The sequence below is a fragment of the Oncorhynchus mykiss genome, chromosome 2 (assembly GCF_013265735.2).
Source record: "Oncorhynchus mykiss isolate Arlee chromosome 2, USDA_OmykA_1.1, whole genome shotgun sequence".
NCBI classification, from domain to species: Eukaryota; Metazoa; Chordata; class Actinopteri; order Salmoniformes; family Salmonidae; genus Oncorhynchus; species Oncorhynchus mykiss.
The window spans coordinates 26,523,097-26,547,896 of record NC_048566.1 but is presented as its reverse complement, the minus strand read 5'-3'; the positions used below and the strand labels follow the sequence as shown (position 1 = coordinate 26,547,896).

Here is a 24,800-nt window from a genome sequence, read left to right as displayed (position 1 = left end):
ATGATTGTGTCCCACTTGTTGTTGATTCTTCACAAAAAAATACAGTTTTATATCTTTGTTTGAAGCCTGAAATGTGGCAAAAGGTCGCAAAGTTCAAGGGGGCCGAATACTTTCGCAAGGCACTGTATATTTAGATTTGTTTAACACTTTTTTGGTAACTACATGATTCCACATGTGTTATTTTTTAGTTTTGATGTCTTCACTATTATTATACAATGTAGAACATAGTAAAATAAAGAAAAAGCCTTGAATGAGTCGGTGTTCTAAAACTTTTGACCGGTAGTGTAACTTTTTCAATGACTGTTGAGAAAGCTTCTGCCATAATGCATTGAAAGTGAAACACTACCAAGACACACTGTAATTCACACTAGTACAACTAAAAGAATGTACTCCAAAAGTTTTGCTCTTTTAATTTCATATTCTGTACACATTTTTACATAAATGGAATGTTATAACATACTGTATGTCTAAATAGTTTCTAAAATAACATTTCTAGGTATGTACTGTCAGCCTGTCTCTGAAGTACCTTGGGAGGTATAACCCAAATAAAAATAGTTTCCTTCACCTCTCAACTATTACATGAATGCCCTACTACACCTCCACCTTCATTCAAGCAAGCTCATCCCCAACTAATAATCATCTACAGTATGTTCGCTGTCATGGTATATTATAGTATCATGAACAGAACATCAAGTATAGCTACCTGATGACATGTGTGTTCTCTAACGCATCTCGCATTCATATATGTTGACAGTTTTAAACACTGCATCCTCACAAGTCCATCCATACGGAGCTTTTCAACACGTAGATTTGGATAGACATCGATCCGATTGGATCGATATGGGCTCAAATTGGCAACTGTAGCATAAGCAGCAAAACCAAAACATTTACACAAAATGACCATATAAGCCCCCCTCCTTTACCACTGGCCTGACATCCAAACTGAATTCTCTACAGTAAAAACATAACGAAATCAGTTTAGGTGCTAGGCTGCCTCCCCACTCGCCCCCCAAAGAAACCCAAACATCCAAAAGACTAACAAAACTGAAATGGGGGTCAAATGTGATTTAAACTGATTCTAGCTACAGTAGATCATAGAAGGCTGTTCTGGTAGGCTAGCTAGGGAGGATCCTCGTGCTACACACATACCCATGACAATAAGGGCATATTGTACACATACAGTAGTATGCTTCAACAATCGTGAGTCATTCGACAACATTTAAAAATCACATTGCTTACAGTACAGTAGCCATGGGACAAACCATGCGGTGAGACCAGACATTCTAGTTTCAGACCAGACATTATAGTTTCTCCTTCACTGATGTGCAATGAGGAGAAACTCCCATCTGGATTTAGATCAAACTTTATTAGCTATAGTACATGATGACAAATGGGGAAACAGTCCATTTGGGTGGGGGCTTTTTATTGTCCAATTCCAAAGAGCTGTATGCCTCGCTGTACTGTATAAAGTGTTAGCAGCACGTCTTAGAGGCATGACGATGGCCCTTTTGGAGAAACCAGTTAATATGGTGTAACTGACCCAGTAGCCATGGTAACACTATCTTTAGTATATCCATACCATAATACCCAGATCCCCTATAAATGCTCTTTATTAATTTGTCTGACTGGTCGTTACTAGTTTGAATTGGGCAACCAATATAAATACTATTGATCTTATTCCTAGATCTGTCATAATAATATACTATAATCTAAAATCTCTAAACTGTGGAGATTGAAAAACCTCCACAATGATTGTGAAAAGCATAGCCATTTAAAAGCCTTTTGTCTAATTCATTGAATTTGTCTATCAGTTTCTTACTCTGCCCTTATTCGCAGCCCAATGGTGAAGATGGAGGTCTAGTATACTGGTATACTAATTAGCAGCGCATCCTGGGAAAGCTCTCACAACATTAAAGAGAACAACATCAAGGCCTTGTTTAAATATTACAACCCAGGGTTGCTGGAAGCTGAAATGTATTAGATAAGAAATGTGTAAAACACTCAAACACACTGAGAAAGTGGATCCAACATTCTAATGATACCTTTTTTGAATATATCAGTCTTCCCCTTATTCTGATTGGCTTTGGCATGGAGCTCCACCAATCGCCTACTTCCTGCCCCGCCATCTCACCTCTACTGTGATAGGCTGATTGGTAGATGATTATGATTGGGTAAAAAGTGTGCAATCTCAGGCAGCTATTTGAAACAGCACTGAAATGGACAAACATGAATAGAAGTCATAGTTATTCATGTCATTCTCTTTGCATTAAGGCCCAACTTAGTTTCACTATAACTCATACATACATACACAGATATGCAATTACACCATTATGTCAAATCTGCACACTTAAAATAATTTGCATAATAATAACTGATAAGTCTCATGATGATAAATAAAGATTAAAAGTAAAAGTGAGTGAGTGAGAGAAGAGGATGGGTGTGTGAACCCTGTAGAAGGCTAGAGTATATACACCACATAATGTCAACGGGCCCCTGGGGGAGGGGGATATCTGTTCTGGGGTCAGCACATTGTAGCCTGGATCCCAACTGAATTGATCCTCTTCACAATTGCCAAACTGAAGATGCACAGTAAACCAATTGTGAAACATAGTAATTCCGTTGGGATCCAGGCTAAGCACAGAGGGCCTCATGTCCCAGACAGACAGCTATTGCTGCTACAAAAACTAAGATTAACGTTCTCACTTCAGAGAAGTGCCTGCTGGGAGTTGTAGTTGCTACTAGCTGAGCCACGCACTTCTGGTAGCACAGTCCAGTTCACGTCTTGTTGCTACCACAGAGGCATTGAGGGGTTGTGAGTTAGATAGCTAGTCAAGGGAAAGGAGATAGTGAGAAAGAGAGAGAGGGACAGCATATTGCAGGGCACTTCTAATTTCAGTGTGGCTAGCAGCCAGGGCCAGCTCCAGTCATGTCCCAGTGGAGTAAAGGGTAGAGATAAGCAGAGTTTCACATTCAGCTGAGTCGAGCTCTCTGCTGGGTCTCTCTCTGTCTGTCGTCATCCAGTCATCCAACACACAGGGGGAAGGGCTAGGGAGGGAGGATATAGTATAGACTCATACCTGACTTCCCACCCTCTGTCCCCAACCCACCAATCGCACTGTTCTGTTCTGTTCTGTTGTCTTGACTCTGCCCTGGTAGGCCATTAGGATCTGAAGGTGAAGGCACTGGTAGACACAGTTGGTGAGGAGGGGGAAAGGGGGGGATGAGGACTGACTTCCCCTTGCCCCTTCTCCCCTCAGCTTGCTCCCCGAAATGTCCAGGTGTACAATCACTCAGACCAAACAGATGGGAGGAGACCTGGATCTACTGTCCAATAACACAGGAGGAGGGAATTCCAAGTCACAGCAGCCCTGGAGCTCAGCCAACCAAAGCAGCTCAATCACTGGGGCATGGCCAATGGGATGAAATGCAAAACGTCTGTGGGTGGCATATACAGCCGTTTCATTGATGCGGCAGAGAGTGAGAGGGCGTGTTGAGAGCAACAGTTTTTCCTGATTGGATAGTTGTGCAACAGAGGTGTTTTGTCTTCCCCTCAACATCAGGTTGGCAGATAAGCATGTATGTCTGTCTGTCGGTCTGTCTGTCTGTCTTTGAGGACAAAGCAGAGGTTGGTTGTGTTTGTGAGTGTGTATTTGTGAGTTTGTGTGTCTGTGTCTGTCTGGTCTTGTCTCGGAGCCGATTGCGTGTGTGTGGAGATAAATAGATAGATCAGCATTAAATGTAGTTTCCCTGAAGATTGCTTTTAATGAGTTTTGGCACACTGCGGTTCTTGACTGGTTTGAGTTGAGGTGTGTTGAGGGCTGAGGTACTGGAGGTGATGGGGATAGAGGGGTAGGGTCAGGGTGAGGTGTCAGTTCTGTACTGGCCACAGAGTCACAGTGTGTCTGTCCAGTAGTCTCATTGGCAACGTGGAAGGGGAGGGGATTCACATTAAGGAATTTTGTTATTGGAGCAGATCACTCTTCTTAACGAGGAAGTAAGAAACCTGCAGAGATGAAAAACATCAGAAATCTGAATATACTGAGGGCTAACACGTGATGCTGAAACAAAACAATACAAAGAAAGAACTCGACTGAACTAAAAGGTATAATACTGTACCATATTTTTCCTGTTTTGTGTCAATACAATAGAACATTTGTTTGGGAAACTCTACGGTGGAAATGTTTCCCACAGAATATTAAAGTGACTTATCACAGTAACGCATTAATATCAACAACACTCAGTAAATGTGGATTTTACCTGTGGAGAAAAGTAGCGAGGCCCTTTAGTCTGAGGGATGTTCTGGACACGATCTGTTCACCTCAAACCACTCATCAATACAGCTGACAGAGAGAACAGGAGACACAGTCAGGAAGAACATAGCACATACTACATACAGTGCATTCGGAAATTATTCAGACCCCTTGACTTTTCCCGCATTTTGTTACGTTACAGCCTTATTATAAAATGGATGAAATAAATGTTTTCTTCATCAATCTACACACAAAGCAGAAACAGGTTTTTATATATTTTTTCAAATTTATAAAAAATAAAAACAGAAATGCCTTATTTACATAAGTATTCCGACCCTTCTCTATGAGACTCAAAAAGGTCTGCAGCATCAAAGGTCTCCAAGAACACAGCAGCTTCAATCATTCTTAAATGGAAGAAGTTAGGAACCACCAAGACTCTTCCTAGAGCTGGCCGCCCGGCCAAACTGAGCAATCAGGGGAGAAGGGCCTTGTTCAGGGAGGTGACCAAGAACCCGATGGTCATTCTGACAGAGCTCCAGAGTGGAGATGGGAGAAACTTCTAGAAGGACAACCATCTCTGCAGCACCACCAATCAGGCCTTTATGGTAGAGTGGCCAGACGGAAGCCACTCCTCAGTAAAAGGCACATGACAGCCCACTTGGAGTTTGCCATAAGGCATCTAAAGGACTCTCAGACCACAGAAAAACAAGATTCTCTGGTCTGATGAAACCAAGGATGAACTCTTTGGCCTGAATGCCAAGCATCACGTCTGGAGGAAACCTGGCACCACTCCTATGGGGAAGCATGGTGGTGGATGCGTCATGCTGTGGGAATGTTTTTCAGCGACAGGGCCTGGGAGACTAGTCAGGATTGAGGGAAAGATGAGCGAAGCAAAGAACAGAGAGACCCTTGATGATAACCTGCTCCAGAGCGCTCAGGACCTCAGACTGGGGCAAAGGTTCACCTTCCAAGAGGACAATGACCCTAAGCACACAGCCAAGACAACGCAGGAGTGGCTTCGGGACAAGTCTCTGAATGTCCTTGAGTTTCTCAGCCAGAGCCCGGACTTGAACCCAATCATACATCTCTGGAGAGACCTGAAAATAGCTGTGCAGTGAAGCTCCCCATCCAACCTGACAGAGCTTGAGAGGATCTGCAGAGTAGAATGGGAGAAACTCCACAAATACAGGTGTGCCGAGCTTGTAGCGTCATACCCAAGAAGACTCGAGGACGTAATCACTGCCAAAGGTGCTTCAACAAAGTACTGAGTAAAGGGTCTGAATACTTATGTAAATGTGATATTTCAGTTTTATCACTTTAATAAATTGGCAAAAAAATAAATAATCTAAAAACCTGTTTATGCTTTGTCATTAACGGGTATTGCTGGTAGATTGATGAGGGAAAAAACAATTTAATCAATTTTAGAATAAGGCTGTAACGTAAAAAAACTGTGGAAAAAGCCAAGGGTCTGAATACTTTCCGAATGCACTGTATATAGAACAAAAGAAGGAATGGGGGAGGGAGACAGAGCGAGAGAGCAGGAATGATGATGCATTCACATACCGGTTGAGGAAAACAGGAGAGATCCCTCGTCATAGGTTGTACAGAAACATGTAGTGATATAGAGAGGGGGAGAGAAAGAGAGAGGTATACAGAAAGAAGGGGCGAGAGAGGGATAGAGAGAGGGGAACTTACCCTTTGTGGTATATGCAGAGACAGGGCAGGCGAGCAATGGTGTCCCCCTGTACCAGCTCCTCAAGACAGATTGCACATTCCCCTGCATCCTTACTCAGGACGTCCTCTGGAGGGAGAGAGAGAGTGAGTGAGTGAGTGAGTGAGTGAGAGCCAGACTGCCCATTTAATCAACAAGGCCAAAACCAGCTGTACCTCCACAGCCTTGTCAAAGCCTGCAAACAGCCCTAGTCACAGCCTGCAAAGAACCACAGGGCTGGAGCGTGGCTGGAGAGAGAGAGAAAGATAGAGAGAACACCTATGAGGATCAAAACACACACACCAAAATGATACCGCCATTATTGGCTAAGAATGATTTCATTTACACTTCAATTCCTGAAGGGGGAGCTCTATATCCATGGTTAAACCCTAGTGGTCCATATGGACCAAACTGGCATTGGGAGCAGGCTCTAATGCAGTGGGACATGTGATGTCATGATGAGAGGAGGGGGAGGTGGAGAGGTGCATTTGGTCTTTCCTCCTTACAAACAACAACACACAGTTTAAAGCAAGTGCTGTTCTGCATCAAGCTCTCAATAGTGTGGAATTGATAGGAGGAATCCCACTACTACAGTGTTCTGTTATCGCTCCAAATCAAATCAAATTGTATTGGTCACATACACATGGTTAGCAGATGTTAATGCGAGTGTAGCGAAATGCTGACAACACAGCATTTCTCTGTCATAGGATCCCTCCTGAGGTCTCAGAACGGCATTACAACCATCTATTCTCTATATTAATCTATTTACCATGTCAGACTCACACAAGTGTTTGCATACCTGTTCCATTGTGTCTGCCTGGGTTAATAATTTGCATAACTCAACCACTATCTTTATTTCAACAGTTGGTTCTGTGGTTGTATATGTCATGTTATCTACAGCCCTCAGACCAAATCCTGCTTCAATAATTGATTATTTACTCATACTGGAAGCAAGTGAGAATGAAAACTGCTCTCATGCACTGCTCTCTCTCTCTCATTTGTTGGATATTTTTATCTGATGTGTTATAGAAACACATGTTACTGGCTCAGCTGACAGCTACAGGAAACACAGATTGGGGGCAAGGGACTCAGAAAAAGGACACACACACATGTACATGCACACACACACACCAGAGGGTTATGGCTTCATTAAAACACCAGGCTACTGTTCCTGTAAAAACTGACCAACACACTCAGTGTGTGTTAAACAGAGAGCAGGACAGCAGGCATAGAGAGCGAGAGAGAGAAAGAGAAAGAGAGAGAGAGAGAGAGAGAGAGAGAGAGAGGGGGAGGCAGAGAGAGAGAGAGAGGGAGAGAGAGAGAGGGAGAGGGAGAGAGAGGGAGGGAGATGGAGGTGGCTATGTTTATTGTTGTAACACTTTACATAGCCATAATATGACATTTGAAATGTCTCTATTCCTCTTTTGTGACTGTCATGTTTACAGTACATTTTGATTGTGTATGTTACCTTTGTTACTTATCTATTTAACTTGTTTGGCAATGTAAACATATGTTTCCTATGCCAATAAAGCCCTTTGAGTTGAAATGAGAGCGAAAGAGAGGGAGAGCGAGAGAGAGACAGGGAGAGAGGGAGCGAGAGAGCGAGAGAGAGCGAGAGAGTGGGAGAGAGAGATCATTCCTCTATAAATAATCTACTACCACTTGAGTTTTGATGTTGGTGACCTTGCACGTACACGCACACACGTACACAAATACATTACGTACACACACGTACACACACCCACACCCAAACCCACACATTGCAGGAGGTGTCTTCAGCTGGAATATGATGCAATTTCAAGAAAATTGTTATTATTATTTAATTAGAGTTCAATATTATTTAATTATAGTCCAATTCAAAAGCTTTAAGAACTATGTATTGGAGATATCGGACCCCTTCTATCCCACAGTGTTAGTTTCCTTGTTAAATTGTCAATTCTTCCTTTATTCCAGACAGTTAGAGAAGAACAAGAGTCTTCACACACAGAGATGCGTACAAAGCTATCCCTCGCCCTCCATTTGGCAAATCTGACCATAATTCTATCCTCCTGATTCCTGCTTACAATCAAAAATAAAAGCAGGAAGCACCAGTGACTCGGCCAATAAAAAAGTGATCAGATGAAGCGGATGATAAACTACAGGACTGTTTTGCTACAGACTGTAATATGTTTCGGGATTCTTCCGAATGCATTGAGGAGTACACCACATCAGTCACTGGTTTAATCAATAAGTGCATTGATGATGTCATCCCCACAGTGACTGTGCGTACATACTCTAAACAGAAGCCATGGATTACAGGCAACATCCGCACTGAGCTAAAGGCTAGAGCTGCCACTTTCAAGGAGCGGGACTCTAACCCGGAAGCTTATGAGAAATACCGTTATGCCCTCCGACGAACCATCAATCAGGCAAAGTGTCAATACAGGACCAAGATCGAATCGTACTACACTGGCTTCAACGTTCGTCAGATGTGGCAGGGCTTGCAAAGTATTACAGACTACACAGCGGAGAGCTGCCCAGTGACACATGCCTACCAGACGAACTAAACTACTTCTTCTATGCTCGCTTTGAGGCAAGTAATTCTGAAACATGCATGAGAGCATCAGCTGTTTCGGACGACTGTGTGATCCCACTCTCCACAGCCCATGTGAGTAAGAACTTAAACAGGTCAACATTCACAAGGCCGCAGGGCCAGACGGATTACCAGGACATGTACTGCAAGCATGCGCTGACCAACTGGCAAGTGTCTTCACTGACAATTTCAACCTCTCCCTGTCTGAGTCTGTAATACCAACATGTTTCAAGCAGACCACCATAGTCCCTGTGCCAAAGAACACTAAGGTAACCTGCCTAAATGACTACCGACCTATAGCACTCACGTCTGTAGCCATGAAGTGCTTTGAAAGGCTGGTCATGGCTCACATTAACACCATCATCCCAGAAATCCTAGACCCACTCCAATTTGCATATCGCCCCAACAGATCCACCGATGATGCAATCTCTAGTGCCCTCAAAGCTCATCACTAAGCTAAGGACCCAGGGATTAAAGACCTCCCTCTGCAACTGGATCCTGGACTTCCTGACGGGTCCCTCCCAGGAGGTAAGGGTAGGTAACACATCCGCCACGCTGATCCTCAAAACTGGGGCTCCTCAGGGGTGTGTGCTCTGTCCCCTCCTGTACTCCCTGTTCAACCATTACTGCATGGCCAAGCACGACTCCAACACCATCATTAAGTTTGCAGACGACACAACAATGATCACCGACAATGATGAGACTAAAGGTCGAACGATTAATCAGAATGGCCGATTAATTAGGGCCGATTTCAAGTTTTCATAACAATTGGAAATTGGTATTTTTGGACACCGATTTTGCCGATCAATTAAAAAAAAAAAGTACACCTTTATTTAACCTTTATTTAACTAGGCAAGTCAGTTAAGAACGCATTCTTATTTTCAATGACGGCCTAGGAACGGTGGGTTAACTGCCTTGTTCAGGGGCAGAATGACAGATTTTTACCTTGTCAGCTCTGGGATTCAATCTTTCAACCTTTCAGTTAACTAGTCCAATGCTCTAACCACCTGCTTTACATTGCACTCCACGAGGAGCCTGCCTGTTACGCGAATGCAGTAAGAAGCCAAGGTAAGTTGCTAGCTCATTAAACTTATCTTATAAAAAACAATCAATCAATTATAATCACTAGTTATAACTACACATGGTTGATGATATTACTAGTTTATCTAGCGTGTCCTGCGTTGCATATAATCGATGCGGTGCGTATTCGCGAAAAAGGACTGTCGTTGCTCCAACGTGTACCTAAACATAAACATCAATGCCTTTCTTAAAATCAATTCACAAGTATATATTTTTAAACCTGTGTATTTAGTTAATATTGCCTAATAACATGACTCGTTGCGAACTGTAAAGACTATTTCTTCCTAACAAAGACAGCCAACTTCGCCAAACGGGGGATGATTTAACAAAAGCGCATATGCGAAAAAAGCACAATCGTTGCACGAATGTACCTAACCGTAAACATCAATGCCTTTCTTAAAATCAATACACAGAAGTATATATTTTTAAACCTGCATATTTAGCTAAAAGAAATCCAGGTTGGCAGCCAATATTAACCAGGTGAAATTGTGTCACTTCTCTTGCGTTCATTGCACACAGAGTCAGGGTATATGCAACAGTTTGGGCTGCCTAATTTGCCAGAATTGAATGTAATTATGACATAACATTGAAGGTTGTGCAATGAAACAGGAATATTTAGACTTATCGATGCCACCCGTTAGAACGGTTCCGTATATCACTGAAAGAATAAACGTCTTGTTTCGAGATGATAGTTTCAATCGGTGATGTCACTCGCTCTGAGACTTGGAGTAGTTGTTCCCCTTGCTCTGCATGGGTAACGATGCTTCGAGGGTGGCTGTTGTCGTTGTGTTCCTGGTTCGAGCCCAGATAGGGGCGAGGAGAGGGATGGAAGCTATACTGTTACACTGGCAATACTAAAGTGCCTATAAGAACATCCAATAGTCAAAGGTATATGAAATACAAATGGTATAGAGAGAAATAGTCCTATAATTCCTATAATAACTACAACCTAAAACTTCTTACCTGGGAATATTGAAGACTCATGTTAAAAGGAACCACCAGCTTTCATATCTTCTCATGTTCTGAGCAAGGAACTTAAACGTTAGCTTTTATACATGGCACATATTGCACTTTTACTTTCTTCTCCAACACTTTGTTTTTGCATTATTTAAACCAAATTGAACATGTTTCATTATTTATTTGAGGCTAAATTAATTTTATTGATGTATTATATTAAGTTAAAATAAGTGTTCATTCAGTATTGTTGTCATTATTACAAATATATATATATTTAAATCGTCCGATTAATCGGTATTGGCTTTTTTGGTCCTCCAATAATCGGTATTGGTATCTCATTGAAAAATCATAATTGGTCGACCTATAGATGAGACAGCCTATAGGGAGGAGGTCAGAGACCTGACCGTGTGGTGCAAGGACAACAACCTCTCCCTCAATGTGATCAAGACAAAGGAGATGATTGTGGACTACAGGAAAAGGAGGAACGAGCACACCCCCATTCTCACCGACGGGGCTGTAGTGGAGCAGATTGAGAACTTCAAGTTCCTTGGCGTCCACATCACCAACAAACTAACATGGTCCAAGCACACCAAGACAGTCATGAAGAGGGCACCACAACACCTATTCCCCTTCAAGAGACTGAAAAGATTTGGCATGGGTCCTCAGATCCTCAAAAGGTTCTACAGCTGCACCATCGAGAGCACCCTGATGGGTTGCATCACTGCCTGGTATGGCAACTGCTCGGCCTCTGACCGCAAGGCACTACAGAAGGTAGTGCGTACAGCCCAGTACATCATCGGGCCAAGCTTCCTGCCATCCAGGACCTCTAAATCAGGCCCTCTGCCACCGAACGGCAAGCTGTACCGGAGCACCAAGTTTAGGTGCAAGAGGCTTCTAAACAACTTCTACCCCCAGGCCATAATACTCCTGAACATCTAATCAAATGGCTACCCAGACTATTTGCATTGCCCCCTCCCTCTTTTATGCTGCTGCTACTCTCTGTTATTATGCATGCATAGTCACTTTAATAGCTCAACCTACATGTACAGTTTACCTCAATTACCTTGATTACCTCTACTAACACATTAACTCTGTACCGGTACTCCCTGTACCCTGTTACTTTTATTTTTTATTTTTGGGGGGTATTTCTCTTAAAACTGCATTGTTGGTTAAGAGCTTGTAAGTAAGCATTTCACTGTTGTATTTGGCACATGTGACAAAAACATTTGATTTGATTTGATTGGCACAACATCAATACTAAGAATATATGAGAAAGAGAGAGAGAAAGGGAGAGGGAGAAGGGGAGAGAGAGAGAGAGAGAGAGAGAGAGAGAGAGGGAGGGAGAGAGGGAGAGAGGGAAAAGGAGAGGGAGAAGAGGAGTGAGAGAGAGAGGAGCAGGAGATTTAGAAAGACAGAGAGTAGAGGACAAAGGAGACATGACAAACATCAAATATTAGGAGGGTGGAAAAATTATGATGACAAACAGCATGGCGGAGCGAGGGAGCAAGAGAGAGCGATAGAACGAGGCATGATGACATCAGCACTTTATATTTATTATCTCTTGGAGACAATTAATGTTAATTAATTAATTAATTAATAAGCATTACCAGGGGAACGGCAGGTACCTGATAGACAGTGTGTGGATGTGTGTGGGTATATGAGAGAGACACACAGAGAGAGAGAGAGAGAGAGAGAGAGAGAGAGAGAGAGAGAGAGAGAGAGAGAGAGAGAGAAAGAGAGAGAAAGAGAGAGGCAGAGAGAGTCAGAGAGAGTATATGTGCATGCAAGAGTAAGTGCAGTGCAGTATGTACAGTATAAACCCAAAATAGTGCTCACTCCACAGTAAACGGGCCCTTGTCAAAAGTAGTGCACTAAAGAGAGAATAGGGTGTAATGTAACCAGAAGCTACAGTTCTTCATTATCTGAATAGGGTGTGATCCAACCAGAAGCTACAGTACTTCATGATCTGAATAGGGTGTGATCCAACCAGAAGCTACAGCACTTCATGATCTGAATAGGGTGTGATCCAACCAGAAGCTACAGTTCTTCATGATCTGAATAGGGTGTGATCCAACCAGAAGCTACAGATCTTCATGATCTGAATAGGGTGTGATCCAAGCAAAAGCTACAGTTCTTCATGATCTGAATAGGGTGTGATCCAGCCAGAAGCTACAGATCTTCATGATCTGAATAGGGTGTGATCCAACCAGAAGCTACAGTTCTTCATGATCTTAGTCTATGCCGCTCTGACATTGCTCATCCATATATTTACATATTCTTAATTTCATTCTTTTACTTAGATTTGTGTGTATTGGGTATATGTTGTGAAACTGTTAGATATCACTTGTTAGATATTACTGCACTGTCGGAGCTAGAAACGCAAGCATTTTGCTAAACCCGCAATAACATCTGGTATACACGTGTATGTGCCCAATAAAATATTGATATGATTGATCTCTTATTTAACAATACAGTGTTCTCTCTGATCTGATTCTGAGGTGATCAAATTGTTTTCATTTCACTATAGTTAGAGTTACAGGGACATTGATATGAGAGCATGTGAGGTGGCATTGGCTCTTAAATGGAGTTGAACTTAAATCCATAGCTGACCGTTAGTGACTGTCAGTGTGTGTGTGCTTTATCGGTGCCATCAGGCATGACAAGAGCTGATTGTGATGTAACCTTTAAGCCTGCTGGAGCTGCTAACAGTTGGGTTCTAGGCTCTATCCAATAGGAGATCAGTGACAGGGCAGCTGCTGTGGTGTGTATGTGTTCAGCTTAGCCTGGACTCTGTTTCCACTGCTACAGGAATAGACCTGGGCTGCATGTGTGTGTGTGTGTGTGTGTGTGTGTGTGTGTGTGTGTGTGTGTGTGTACGTGCACGGTAAACAGAGCTAAGCAGCAGTGTTTCTGGTGTACATGACATTGGAGTGGTGGGTATGTGTTGGGCTGCAGGCAGCAGGCTGCTCAGAGCTGAGACTGGGATGGTCAGTGCTTTAGACTGGATTTATGACATCCTCTCAGTGACCTTGACAGATAGAGGGAGGGACAACACCATGTACCACACACACACACATAACTGCACATACACATTGTGTGTACAGTTAACTGTCAAAATAATGGAAACACGTGAGTAAATGAGGGATACAACGTATATTGAAAGCAGGTGCTTCCACACAGGTGTGGTTCCTGAGTTAATTAACATCCCATCATGCTTTGGGTCATGTATAAAATGCTAGGCAGGCCATTATTTTGGCAGTTATTTGTATATCATATATGCAGTAACAGTATATAGCATGGCTGTGTCCCCATCCAAAGGCAGCTGCCTGCAACCTATTGGCTGGTTGGTAGCATTTTTGCCAGAAGGTAACTGAAAAGGAATTTGAGACGGGATTCGAAGGCAGCATCGAGCGAGATAACGCATAACGTTTATTTATATTGTATCCACTGTAGTAGCGTGAACAGTACAAAGCCCTTTGAGATCCTCAAAAAGTTCTACAGCTGCACCATTGAGAGCATCTTGACTGGCTGCATCACCGCTTGGTATAGTAACTGCTTGGCATCTGAGCGCAAGGAGGAGTGCGTACGGCCCAGTACATCACAGGGGCCGAGCTCCCTGCCTTCCAGGACCACTATACAAGGCGGTGTCAGAGAAAGGCCCTAAAAACTGTCAAAGACACCAGCCACCCAAGTCATAGACTGTTCTCTCTGCTAACGCACGGCAAGCAGTACCGGAGCACCAAGTCTGGAACCACCAGGACCCTGAACAGCCATATATAAGCCATATATAGTTAGCTAAATCGTTAACCAATAGCTACCCGGACTATCTGATTGACCATTTTTGCAGTATCTCCTTTGACTCATCACATACGTGTTGCTGTTTCAGTTTATTATCCATCCTGTTGCCTAGTCACTTTATCCCTACCTATATGTACACATCTACCTCATTTACATTTCACCCCTGCACATCCACTCTGTACTGGTCAGCCAGGTCACCCGTGATTCAAGTCGGTATTCGACGTCCATCCATGTCTGAGGACGTTGGGAGATGACATGGAAACCGGCGACTAGGGGCAACAGTGAGGCTGTTACTTTCAATTAGGTTTCAGTTTTGCTAGGGCGTTGTGGACGGGGATGGCGGATAGGTGTAAGCATCTGCCTATGGTTCCAAAAGTTAACCCTCACCTTACCCCTTCAGAGTTAATGCCTAACCTTAAGAATTCAGAGTTAATGCCTAACCTTAAGAATTCAGAGTTAATGCCTAACCTTAAGAATTCAGAGTTAATGCCTAACCTTAAGATTTCAGAGTTAATGCCTAACCTTAAGAATTCAGAGTTAATGCCTAACCTTAAGATTTCAGAGTTAATGCCTAACCTTAAGAATTCAGAGTTAATGCCTAACCTTAAGAATTCAGAGTTAATGCCTAACCTTAAGAATTCAGAGTTAATACCTAACCTTAAGATTTCAGAGTTAATGCCTAACCTTAAGAATTCAGAGTTAATGCCTAACCTTAAGATTTCAGAGTTAATGCCTAACCTTAAGAATTCAGAGTTAATGCCTAACCTTAAGATTTCAGAGTTAATGCCTAACCTTAAGAATTCAGAGTTAATGCCTAACCTTAAGATTTCAGAGTTAATGCCTAAACTTAAACTTGGAATGATACAGAGAAGTAACCAAACACTTAAAAATGTGACATTTGGAACATCTTTGAAATTTGACATCTGAGAAACATGGATGAATGTCTAACTCTGACGTGAGACTGTGACAATACGTTGGTACTGGTACCCCGTGTATACAGCCACGTTATCGTTACTCATTGTGCATTTATTCCTTGTGTTATTATTTTTCTATTATTTCTTCTTTTCTCTCTGCATTGAAGGGAAGGGCCAGGAACTAAGCATTTCACTGTTAGTCTCACCTGTTGTTTACAAAGCATGTGACAAATAAAATTTGATTTGAAACAGACTAGCCAGTGCAGGATCAGGGAGTGATCAGACCAAAGCACCAGCAGGGTATCAGACAATATCTCAACATGACCTCTGACACTTTCCACTCCGACCCAACCCAGGTCAAGACCTCCCCTGCTCCCTTCCTCGTCTGGTTCCCTCAATAAAGGAAGGTGGGAGGGGGGAGTGTGCAGGGTAAGCCCTCTTTCCTCCACCTGTTTCCTACTCTATCTGTCCTTCTCCCTTTTATGATAACAGAGTGCCTCTCTCTCTCTCACACACACACACACACACACACACACACACACACACACACACACACACACACACACACACACACACACACACACACACTATTCTAGGCCATTCTAGTTTTACAGGCTATACTTGTTTGCTTAAACAAAGAGGAGACATTGTGGCAATGTCATGTGTTTAAATTCAATTGATGGCAATGGGGATGGTATGAGAGGATGGGGAGGAGGAGGGACGAGGTAGAGGTTGGGGGAGGGGGGGTGATGGGGGAAGGAGAAGGTGGGGGAGGAGGAGGAGGTGGGGAGGAGGATGATGGGGGAGAGAGGAGGTGGGGAGGAGGAGGATGGGGAGGGAGGAGGAAGCGAGGAGGCTTTTAGAGACTGTCCTTGAGGTGCACAAAGCAAACAGCTCAGAAGCACATGGACATGCTGATTAAACACCTTCAGGATGTAGTGTGTGTGTGTCTTTACGAGTGAGTGTGTTTGGTGTAAGGGGTGTGTGAGTGTGTGTGTGAGAGAGCGAGAGAGAGATAGAGTTTGTACACACGTGTGTACATGCATGTGTGAGTGTGTGCTAAAAGTAAAAGATTACAGCTTCTAACCTCTGTTAGTGTGTGCTGTCTGGACTGAGCTCAGCTAGTCATAGTCTCAGGACACACAGACAGGGACAGTTAGGGACCCAGAGAACAGGCTTGATCAACATTAAACTACACAGGCCTCATAAAGACATCATTAGCTTCTCCCTCAACACAGTCCATTGGACACTCATTTCAATCACCTCATTAGACACGCACGCACACACACACATGCACGCACACACACACCCTCGTTAACATGCGCAGCTGATTCACCATCTTTGAGTCTAACGACAGGTCAGAGGCCTGCGTCGTGATGGAGGACCATGTTACTGTGGTAATGGGGTCGGTGACGTTAGCGTGTGTCATGGGTCGTCTATATACCAGACAGACACAGAACGGATGATTAGCAAAACAATCTCTGGAAAAACTGTCTCTCTAGCTAGAAATGGGAGGAAGGAAACGTGACAGTAAGTGTCCGCCCCAAATGGCAGCCTATTCCCTTACTTTTGACCAGGGCCCATTTGGGACTAGGCCTAATTTAAATCATGAGCGCTGACCAAGAGAAGGAATGGCATATTAATACAGTGTATTATTAACCTGAATGCCCTCTAATGTAGCCGACAGATGAACACCACCAAGATAAAAATCATCATCAATAGTGTTCAGAATGTATTCTACTTCTCTCAAAAACATGATTTAGACCAACGTGACTGTATTAGGCTAGATAACGAATCCTATCTAGTATAATACATTCCCTGTCTGCTTTCTCTGTCCAGTTCATACACAACAGAGCACTAAACCATGGCTAAAGATTAATTTAGACGATACCACAGGATCAATGTTGAGCCTCCTCTCATTCTTAACAGTGAACACAACACACCACTGAGCCCTGAGTCTGATTCAACAGCACAGATCCTGGGTAACTCTAAAGACACAAGGACTCCTTTTAGACCTGGAGGGCCACGCATACACACACACACTGAAGTCCTCTCTGTGTGGCACGGGCTGGGCAGGAAGCCCCTATAGGCTAATTACAGAAGGACAGGGAGATAAAGCCATGATGATTAGTCAGTGTGGACAGGTATCGATTAGTCCCTGCTTTTCGGGCTGTTCTGTGGTGTTTTTGCTGAAAAGGAAGTTGGCAGTAAGTTGGAATGTGGAGAGTCCCAGCAGAGAACCTTGCTCTGACACTGAGCCAAGAGGAGCAGCTTTAACATGCAGGGCAGCAGGCAGGCAGGCAGGCAGGCAGGCAGGCAGGCAGGCAGGCAGGCAGGCAGGCAGGCAGGCAGGCAGGCATACCCAGAGAGGGAAAAGAGAGGAGAGAGAGAGAGAACGAGAGGGGGGGTGGAGAGAGAGAAACAGAGAAAGAGCCAGACTGACCATTTAATCAACCAGGCCAAAACCAGCTGCACTCTCCCCTCCACAGCCTTGTCAAAGCCTGCAAACAGCCCTAGTCACAGCCTGTAAACAGCCCTAGTCACAGTCTGTAAACAGCACTAGTCACAGCCTGCAAACAGCCCTAGTCACAGCCTGTAAACAACCCCAGTCACAGCCTGCAAACAGCCCTAGTCACAGTCTGTAAACAGCCCTAGTCACAGTCTGTAAACAGCCCTAGTCACAGTCTGTAAACAGCCCTAGTCACAGCCTGTAAACAGCCCTAGTCACAGCCTGTAAACAGCCCTAGTCACAGCCTGTAAACAGCCCTAGTCACAGTCTGTAAACAGCCCTAGTCACAGTCTGTAAACAGCCCTAGTCACAGTCTGTAAACAGCCCTAGTCACAGCCTGTAAACAGCCCTAGTCACAGTCTGTAAACAGCCCTAGTCACAGCCTGTAAACAGCCCTAGTCACAGCCTGTAAACAGTCCTAGTCACAGCCTGTAAACAGCCCTAGTCACAGTCTGTAAACAGCCCTAGTCACAGTCTGTAAACAGCCCTAGTCACAGCCTGCAAACAGCCCTAGTCACAGTCTGTAAACAGCCCTAGTCACAGCCTGTAAACAGCCCTAGTCACAGCCTGTAAACAGCCCTAGTCACAGTCTGTAAACAGCCCTAGTCATAGTCTGTAAACAGCCCTAGTCACAGTCTGAAAACAGCCCTACTCACAGCCTGCATAGAACCACAGGGCTGGAGTGTGGAGTGTGCAGTGTGGAGTGTGTAGTGTGTAGTGTGGAGTGTGGAGGCTGGAGTGTGGAGTGTGTAGTGTGGAGGTGGGAGTGTGGAGTGTGGAGTGTGGAGGCTGGAGTGTGGAGTGTGGAGGCTGGAGTGTGGAGTGTGTAGTGTGGAGTGTGGAGGTGGTAGTGTGGAGTGTGGAGTGTGGAGTGTGTAGTGTGGATGCTGGAGTGTGGAGGCTGGAGTGTGGTGGTGGGATTGTGGAGTGTGGAGTGTGGAGTGTGTAGTGTGGAGTGTGTAGTGTGGAGTGTGGAGTGTGGAGTGTGGAGTGTGTAGTGTGGAGTGTGGAGTGCGGAGGCTGGAGTGTGGAGGCTGGAGTGTGGAGTGTGGAATGTGTAGTGTGGAGTGTGGAGGCTGGAGTGTGGAGGCTGGAGTGTGGAGGCTGGAGTGTGGAGTGTGGAGTGTGGAGTGTGGAGGCTGGAGTGTGGAGGCTGGAGTGTGTAGTGTGGAGTGTGGAGTGTGGAGTGTGGAGGCTGGAGTGTGGAGGCTGTAGTGTGGAGGCTGGAGTGTGGAGTGTGGAGTGTGGAGGCTGGAGTGTGGAGGCTGGAGTGTGGAGGCTGGAGTGTGGAGTGTGGAGTGTGGAGGCTGGAGTGTGGAGTGTGGAGGCTGGAGTGTGGAGGCTGGAGTGTGGAGGCTGGAGTGTGGAGGCTGGAGTGTGGAGGCTGGAGACAGCCCTCTCCTGGTGGTGGTCAGAGAGTCTGTTGCTCTGACAGATAGAAATAGATAGGCCACATGTTCTACGGTTTGTTCCATGTTAGAATAGGGTTTCACCGTTTGATTTATGGTAATATTGTACCATGATTGACACCTCACAACACTCCTGTTTTTCTCTGTTATTCTTGGCTGGGACATGGTGGAAAAACAAAGTTACTAAAGGATGTGAGAACCTGTGTTTTGATCTTTGCTGATGTGTGTGCATTTCCATGACGATAGAAATCCCCTGCTGAGAAGGCGTCTAGCAGTTCTGTGCTCACTAGTTTCCCTGTCCTAGCACTGTCTCCCAGTACACTACTACAGTACACTTACACTCTATTCCCTAATATACTAATACTAGCTAAGCTACACCTGCCTTTCCCTCTTAGGTAGACACCCACACGACATGTCCCCCTGCCCCCCTAATAAAAGCCCAGACATTCTCCCCAGACAGACAGACAGTCACAACACCAGTCTCCAGCACTAACAGCAGTACTGCAGTGTTCTCAGAGTTCATCACCAACACCCCTCTGTAACAGTACATCTGACAGGCTACTGTACTGTGTGTCTCTGTGTGAGTGTGTTTTGTGCACAGACAAGGAGGGGGCTGGACAGTAGATGCAATATCTGGAGTGTCCAGTTTGAGTGCCTGGACTGTGGAGGGAGAGTCCCCTCCCTCACTCTCATTGGTTGCTCAGTCCTACTGCTACTTCCTGTTTCCTGGTCCAATCAGAGTGTCTCAGGAACAGGACAGTGTAGGTAGGTATTCCCTAGTGAGATGGTGTCATGTGACAGGGATGTAGAGTGGTCCATAGGATGTCCTGCTACAGCCCTGCAGCTCTGAGCAAACCTCTCCCCTAGCACGTCTCTCCTACTAAGTGTGTGTGTGTGTGTGTGTGTGTGTGTGTGTGTGTGTGAACAGAATGCAGATAGGTCCCCTCTGTCTGCAGTAAAGTGGGGGGCATACAGTATGAACAGCATCACATTGTGTATGTATGAGCCTGAGGGAAGGAGAGAGAGAGAGAGAGAGAGAGAGAGAGAGAGAGAAGAGAGAAGAGAGAGAGAAACGAGGGAGAGAGAGAGTACAGCGAGGGAGAGAGAGAGTACAGCGAGGGAGAGAGAGAGTACAGCGAGGGAGAGAGAGAGTACAGCGAGGGAGAGAGAGTACAGCGAGGGAGAGAGAGAGTACAGCGAGGGAGAGAGAGAGTACAGCGAGGGAGAGAGAGTACAGCGAGAGAGCGAGAGAGAAGGAGAGAGAGAGAGAAGGAGAGAGAGAGAGCGAGAGAGGAGAGAGAGAGAGCGAGAGAGAAGGAGAGAGAGAGAGCGAGAGAGAAGGAGAGAGCAAGAGAGAAGGAGAGAGAGAGAGAAGGAGAGAGAGAGCGAGAGAGAAGGAGAGAGAGAGAGCGAGAGAGAAGGAGAGAGAGAGAGCGAGAGAGAAGGAGTACAGCGAGGGAGAGAGAGAGAGAGAGGGAGACAGAGTGAAGGAGATAGAGAAAGAGAGAGAAAGAGAGAGAGAGGGGGGGGGTAAGTGAGAGAGGTAATGGGATTCGCTTGGGGGGTAGAGCCAGGTGTGAAAAATAAGCTTCCTCTTTCTCCCTCTCTTTCTCTCTCCTGTCCCGTACTGCAGAAAAATAGAAGAGGTAGAAACACAGAGCTGGCTGTCAGAGTGGTGCTGAGAGAGGAGAGAAGAGAAGAGGAGAGGACAGGAGAGGTAGAAACACAGAGCAGGCTGTCAGAGTGGTGCTGAGAGAGGAGAGGAGAGAAGAGGAGAGGACAGGAGAGGTAGAAACACAGAGCAGGCTGTCAGAGTGGTGCTGAGAGAGGAGAGGAGAGGACAGGACAGGAGAGGTAGAAACACAGAGCAGGCTGTCAGAGTGGTGCTGAGAGAGGAGAGTAGAGAAGAGGAGAGGTAAACCCACAGAGCAGGCTGTCAGAGTGGTGCTGAGAGAGGAGAGTAGAGAAGAGGCGAGGTAGAAACACAGAGCTGGCTGTCAGAGTGGTGCTGAGAGAGGAGAGGAGAGGAGAGGACAGGAGAGGTAGAAACACAGAGCAGGCTGTCAGAGTGGTGCTGAGAGAGGAGAGGAGAGAAGAGGAGAGGACAGGAGAGGTAGAAACACAGAGCAGGCTGTCAGAGTGGTGCTGAGAGAGGAGAGGAGGAGAGGAGAGGTAAACCCACAGAGCAGGCTGTCAGAGTGGTGCTGAGAGAGGAGAGGATAGGAGAGAAGAGAGGAGGAGAGGACAGGTAGAAACACAGAGCTGGCTGTCAGAGTGGTGCTGAGAGAGGAGAGGAGAGAAGAGGAGAGGTAAACCCACAGAGCAGGCTGTCAGAGTGGTGCTGAGAGAGGAGAGGAGAGAAGAGGAGAGGTAGAAACACAGAGCTGGCTGTCAGAGTGGTGCTGAGAGAGGAGAGGAGAGGACAGGTAGAAACAAAGAGCTGGCTGTCAGAGTGGTGCTGAGAGAGGAGAGAAGAGAGGAGGAGAGGACAGGTAGAAACACAGAGCTGGCTGTCAGAGTGGTGCTGAGAGAGGAGAGGAGAGAAGTGGAGAGGTAGAAACACAGAGCTGGCTGTCAGAGTGGTGCTGAGAGAGGAGAGGAGAGAAGAGGAGAGGTAGAAACAGAGCTGGCTGTCAGAGTGGTGCTGAGAGAGGAGAGGAGAGAAGAGAGGAGGAGAGGACAGGTAGAAACACAGAGCTGGCTGTCAGAGTGGAGCTGAGAGAGGAGAGAGGAGGAAAGAAGAGAAGAGGAAAGGAGAGGAGTGGAGAGGAGAGGTAGAAACACAGAGCTGGCTGTCAGAGTGGTGCTGAGAGAGGAGAGGAGAGGATAGAAGAGGAGGAGAGGAGAGGTAGAAACACAGAGCTGGCTGTCAGAGTGGTGCTGAGAGCGGAGAGGAGAGGAGAGGAGAGGAGAGGAGAGAAGAGAAGAGAAGAGAAGAGAAGAGAAGAGAAGAGAAGAGAAGGGAAGAGAAGGGAAGAGAAGAGGATAGGAGAGGAGAGGACAGGTAGAAACACAGAGCTGGCTGTCAGAGTGGTGTTGAGAGAGGAGAGGAGGAGAGAGGAGGAGAGGAGAGGTAGAAACACAGTGCTGGCTGTCAGAGTGGTGCTGAGAGAGGAGAGGAGAGGAGAAAAGAGAAGAGAAGAGAAGAGGATAGGAGAGGAGAGGACAGGTAGAAACACAGAGCTCGCTGTCAGAGTGGTGCTGAGAGAGGAGAGGAGAGGAGAGGAGAGGAGAGGAGAGGTTGAAACACAGAGCTGGCTGTCAGAGTGGTGCTGAGAGATGGGAGGAGAGGAGAGAAGAGAAGAGAAGAGAAGAGGATAGGAGAGGACAGGTAGAAACACAGAGCTGGCTGTCAGAATGGTGCTGAGAGAGGAGAGGAGAGAGGAGGAGAGGACAGGTAGAAACACAGAGCTGGCTGTCAGAGTGGTGCTGAGAGAGGAGAGGAGAGAGGAGGAGAGGACAGGTAGAAACACAGAGCTGGCTGTCAGAGTGGTGCTGAGAGAGGAGAGGAGAGAAGAGGAGAGAGGAGGAGAGGACAGGTAGAAACACAGAGCTGGCTGTCAGAGTGGTGCTGAGAGAGGAGAGGAGAGAAAAGGAGAGGAGGAGAGGAGAGGTAGAAACACACAGCTGGCTGTCAGAGTGGTGCTGAGAGAGGAGAGGAGAGGAGAGAACTAGGAGGAGAGGAGAGGAGAGGAGAGAAGAGAAGAGAAGAGAAGAGAAGAGAAGAGAAGAGAAGAGAAGAGAAGAGAAGAGGATAGGATAGGAGAGGAGAGGAGAGGACAGGTAGAAACACAGAGCTGGCTGTCAGAGTGGTGCTGAGAGAGGAGAGGAGAGGAGAGGAGAGGACAGGACAGGACAGGACAGGAGAGGAGAGGAGAGGAGAGGAGAGGAGAGGAGAGGAGAGGAGAGGAGAGGAAGAAACACACAGCTGGCTGTCAGAGTGGTGCTGAGAGAGGAGAGGATAGGAGAGGTAGAAACACAGAGCTGGCTGTCAGAGTGGTGCTGAGAGAGGAGAGTAGGGAGGAGAGGAGAAGGCTCAGTGATAATCTCTCCTGTCTACCTCCATTACACTCCTCCTCACATGACTGATGAGCCAGACCAGACCTGCACAAAGGGAACACTAACAATCATCTCTCTCTCTCTCTGTGTGTCTCTCTCTCTCTCTGTGTCTCTCTCTCTCTCTGTGTCTCTCTCTCTGTGTGTCTCTCTCTCTCTGTGTCTCTCTCTCTCTGTGTCTCTCTCTCTCTGTGTCTCTCTCTCTCTCTCTCTCTCTCTCTCCCTCTCTCTGTGTGTGTCTCTCTCTCTTTCTACATATTCAGACACAGAAACATACACACTCTTTACTAAGAGTATAGTGTATATCTGTCTCTCACCCTCCTTCTGCATCTCCCTCTCAATTTTCATTTTCTCTCTCCCTCACTCCCCCTCTATCCCTGTCTCTCTCATACTCTCCCTCACTCCCCCTCTATCCCTCTCTCTCCTGAAACAGAGATTAGCTAGAGAGGAGTGGAGAGTGCAGAAAGCCTGGAGGACAGCATAGGACACAGTGCTCAGGAAGATAATGACTGGCTGAAAAGAGGCTGTCTACAGGGGTGCCAGGACAGGCCAGGACAGGGGGAGAAACCTATTCAGAGAAGGATGAGAGGGGGGAGTAAAGAGAGTGAAAGTCGTGACTCACCACTCATACCCCAGCCAGTCTTCTCTAAGGTCTATTAGCCCAGTAAAATGGCCTCCATTACTGGAGAATGTGACACATCTCTGATGACCAGCAGGTTTTGTTTAAACGCTGTTGGGCTGTTTAAAACCTGGGGATTATCTTTAAACAGCAGCACTTGTCGTCTCTGTCAATTGGGTGTGTTTAAAAAGCCCTTCTTCAGGCTGAGGGAGACGAAACAAGCGGTTTAAAGTCCACATGACTGATACATCTGTCTGGGGCTTGACTCATACTTGGTCTCTTGTAATATAGATAGGCAGGGGAGAGATTGTGTCACAGACAGCACATAAACACAACCACAATATCAGGAGTGAAGCACACACACACATACCCAAACACACAAAACGGGCTACCACCCCTTAATTCACCCCCCCCCCCCCCCCCCCCCCCCCCCCCCCCCCCCCACTGTTTGATGAAGGATGCCTTTCCCTCCGTCTTGTTGATGAATGACAAACCAGGTCTACTGACCTTCAGCCATCATCAGCCCAATGCTGTTCCATCACAGTAGACACAGAGAAACTGCTGCTGCTACTCTTACCCACTCCTGAGCCAAGATGAATGCCTGTTTGACTAGGCTTTTACAGCAAGTCACTGTGGACTGAAGCTCCATTATCCAATAATATAACAGTTATAGAAGTGTCCAGAATTTGACCTCTGCTGAAAAAAATAATATTGGCCATATGAGCTGCCAGAGGCATGTGAGAGGACTGCTCAGAGAAGAGAAACAGACACATGTTATTGCATCAGAAGTCACTATGTCTCAGTGTTGAATGCACACTGGGCTATGTTGTTGATGTTGAGGAAGTCATGGAGTATACAAGAGCTAACAATACATTTGTGTGATTATTATTAATCTTATCAGTAAACTTCCTGTGCCGGCAGAGAT

General features: G+C 45.8%; 1 protein-coding gene across 1 annotated transcript in view; it reads right to left on the bottom strand.

Moving 5' to 3' along the window:
• Positions 1-393: 393 nt before the first annotated feature.
• Positions 394-24,800, bottom strand: part of LOC110539173 (E3 ubiquitin-protein ligase znrf2) — a 94,823-nt gene continuing 70,416 nt past the window's right edge. The window contains exons 3-5 of the mRNA XM_021626136.2: positions 5,946-6,051; positions 4,258-4,340; positions 394-4,003 (exon numbers count right to left, since the gene is read on the bottom strand). Coding sequence (XP_021481811.2) covers positions 4,283-4,340; positions 5,946-6,051 — 164 coding nt within the window. The 3' untranslated portion in view covers positions 394-4,003; positions 4,258-4,282. The remainder of the gene's footprint in view (positions 4,004-4,257; positions 4,341-5,945; positions 6,052-24,800) is intronic.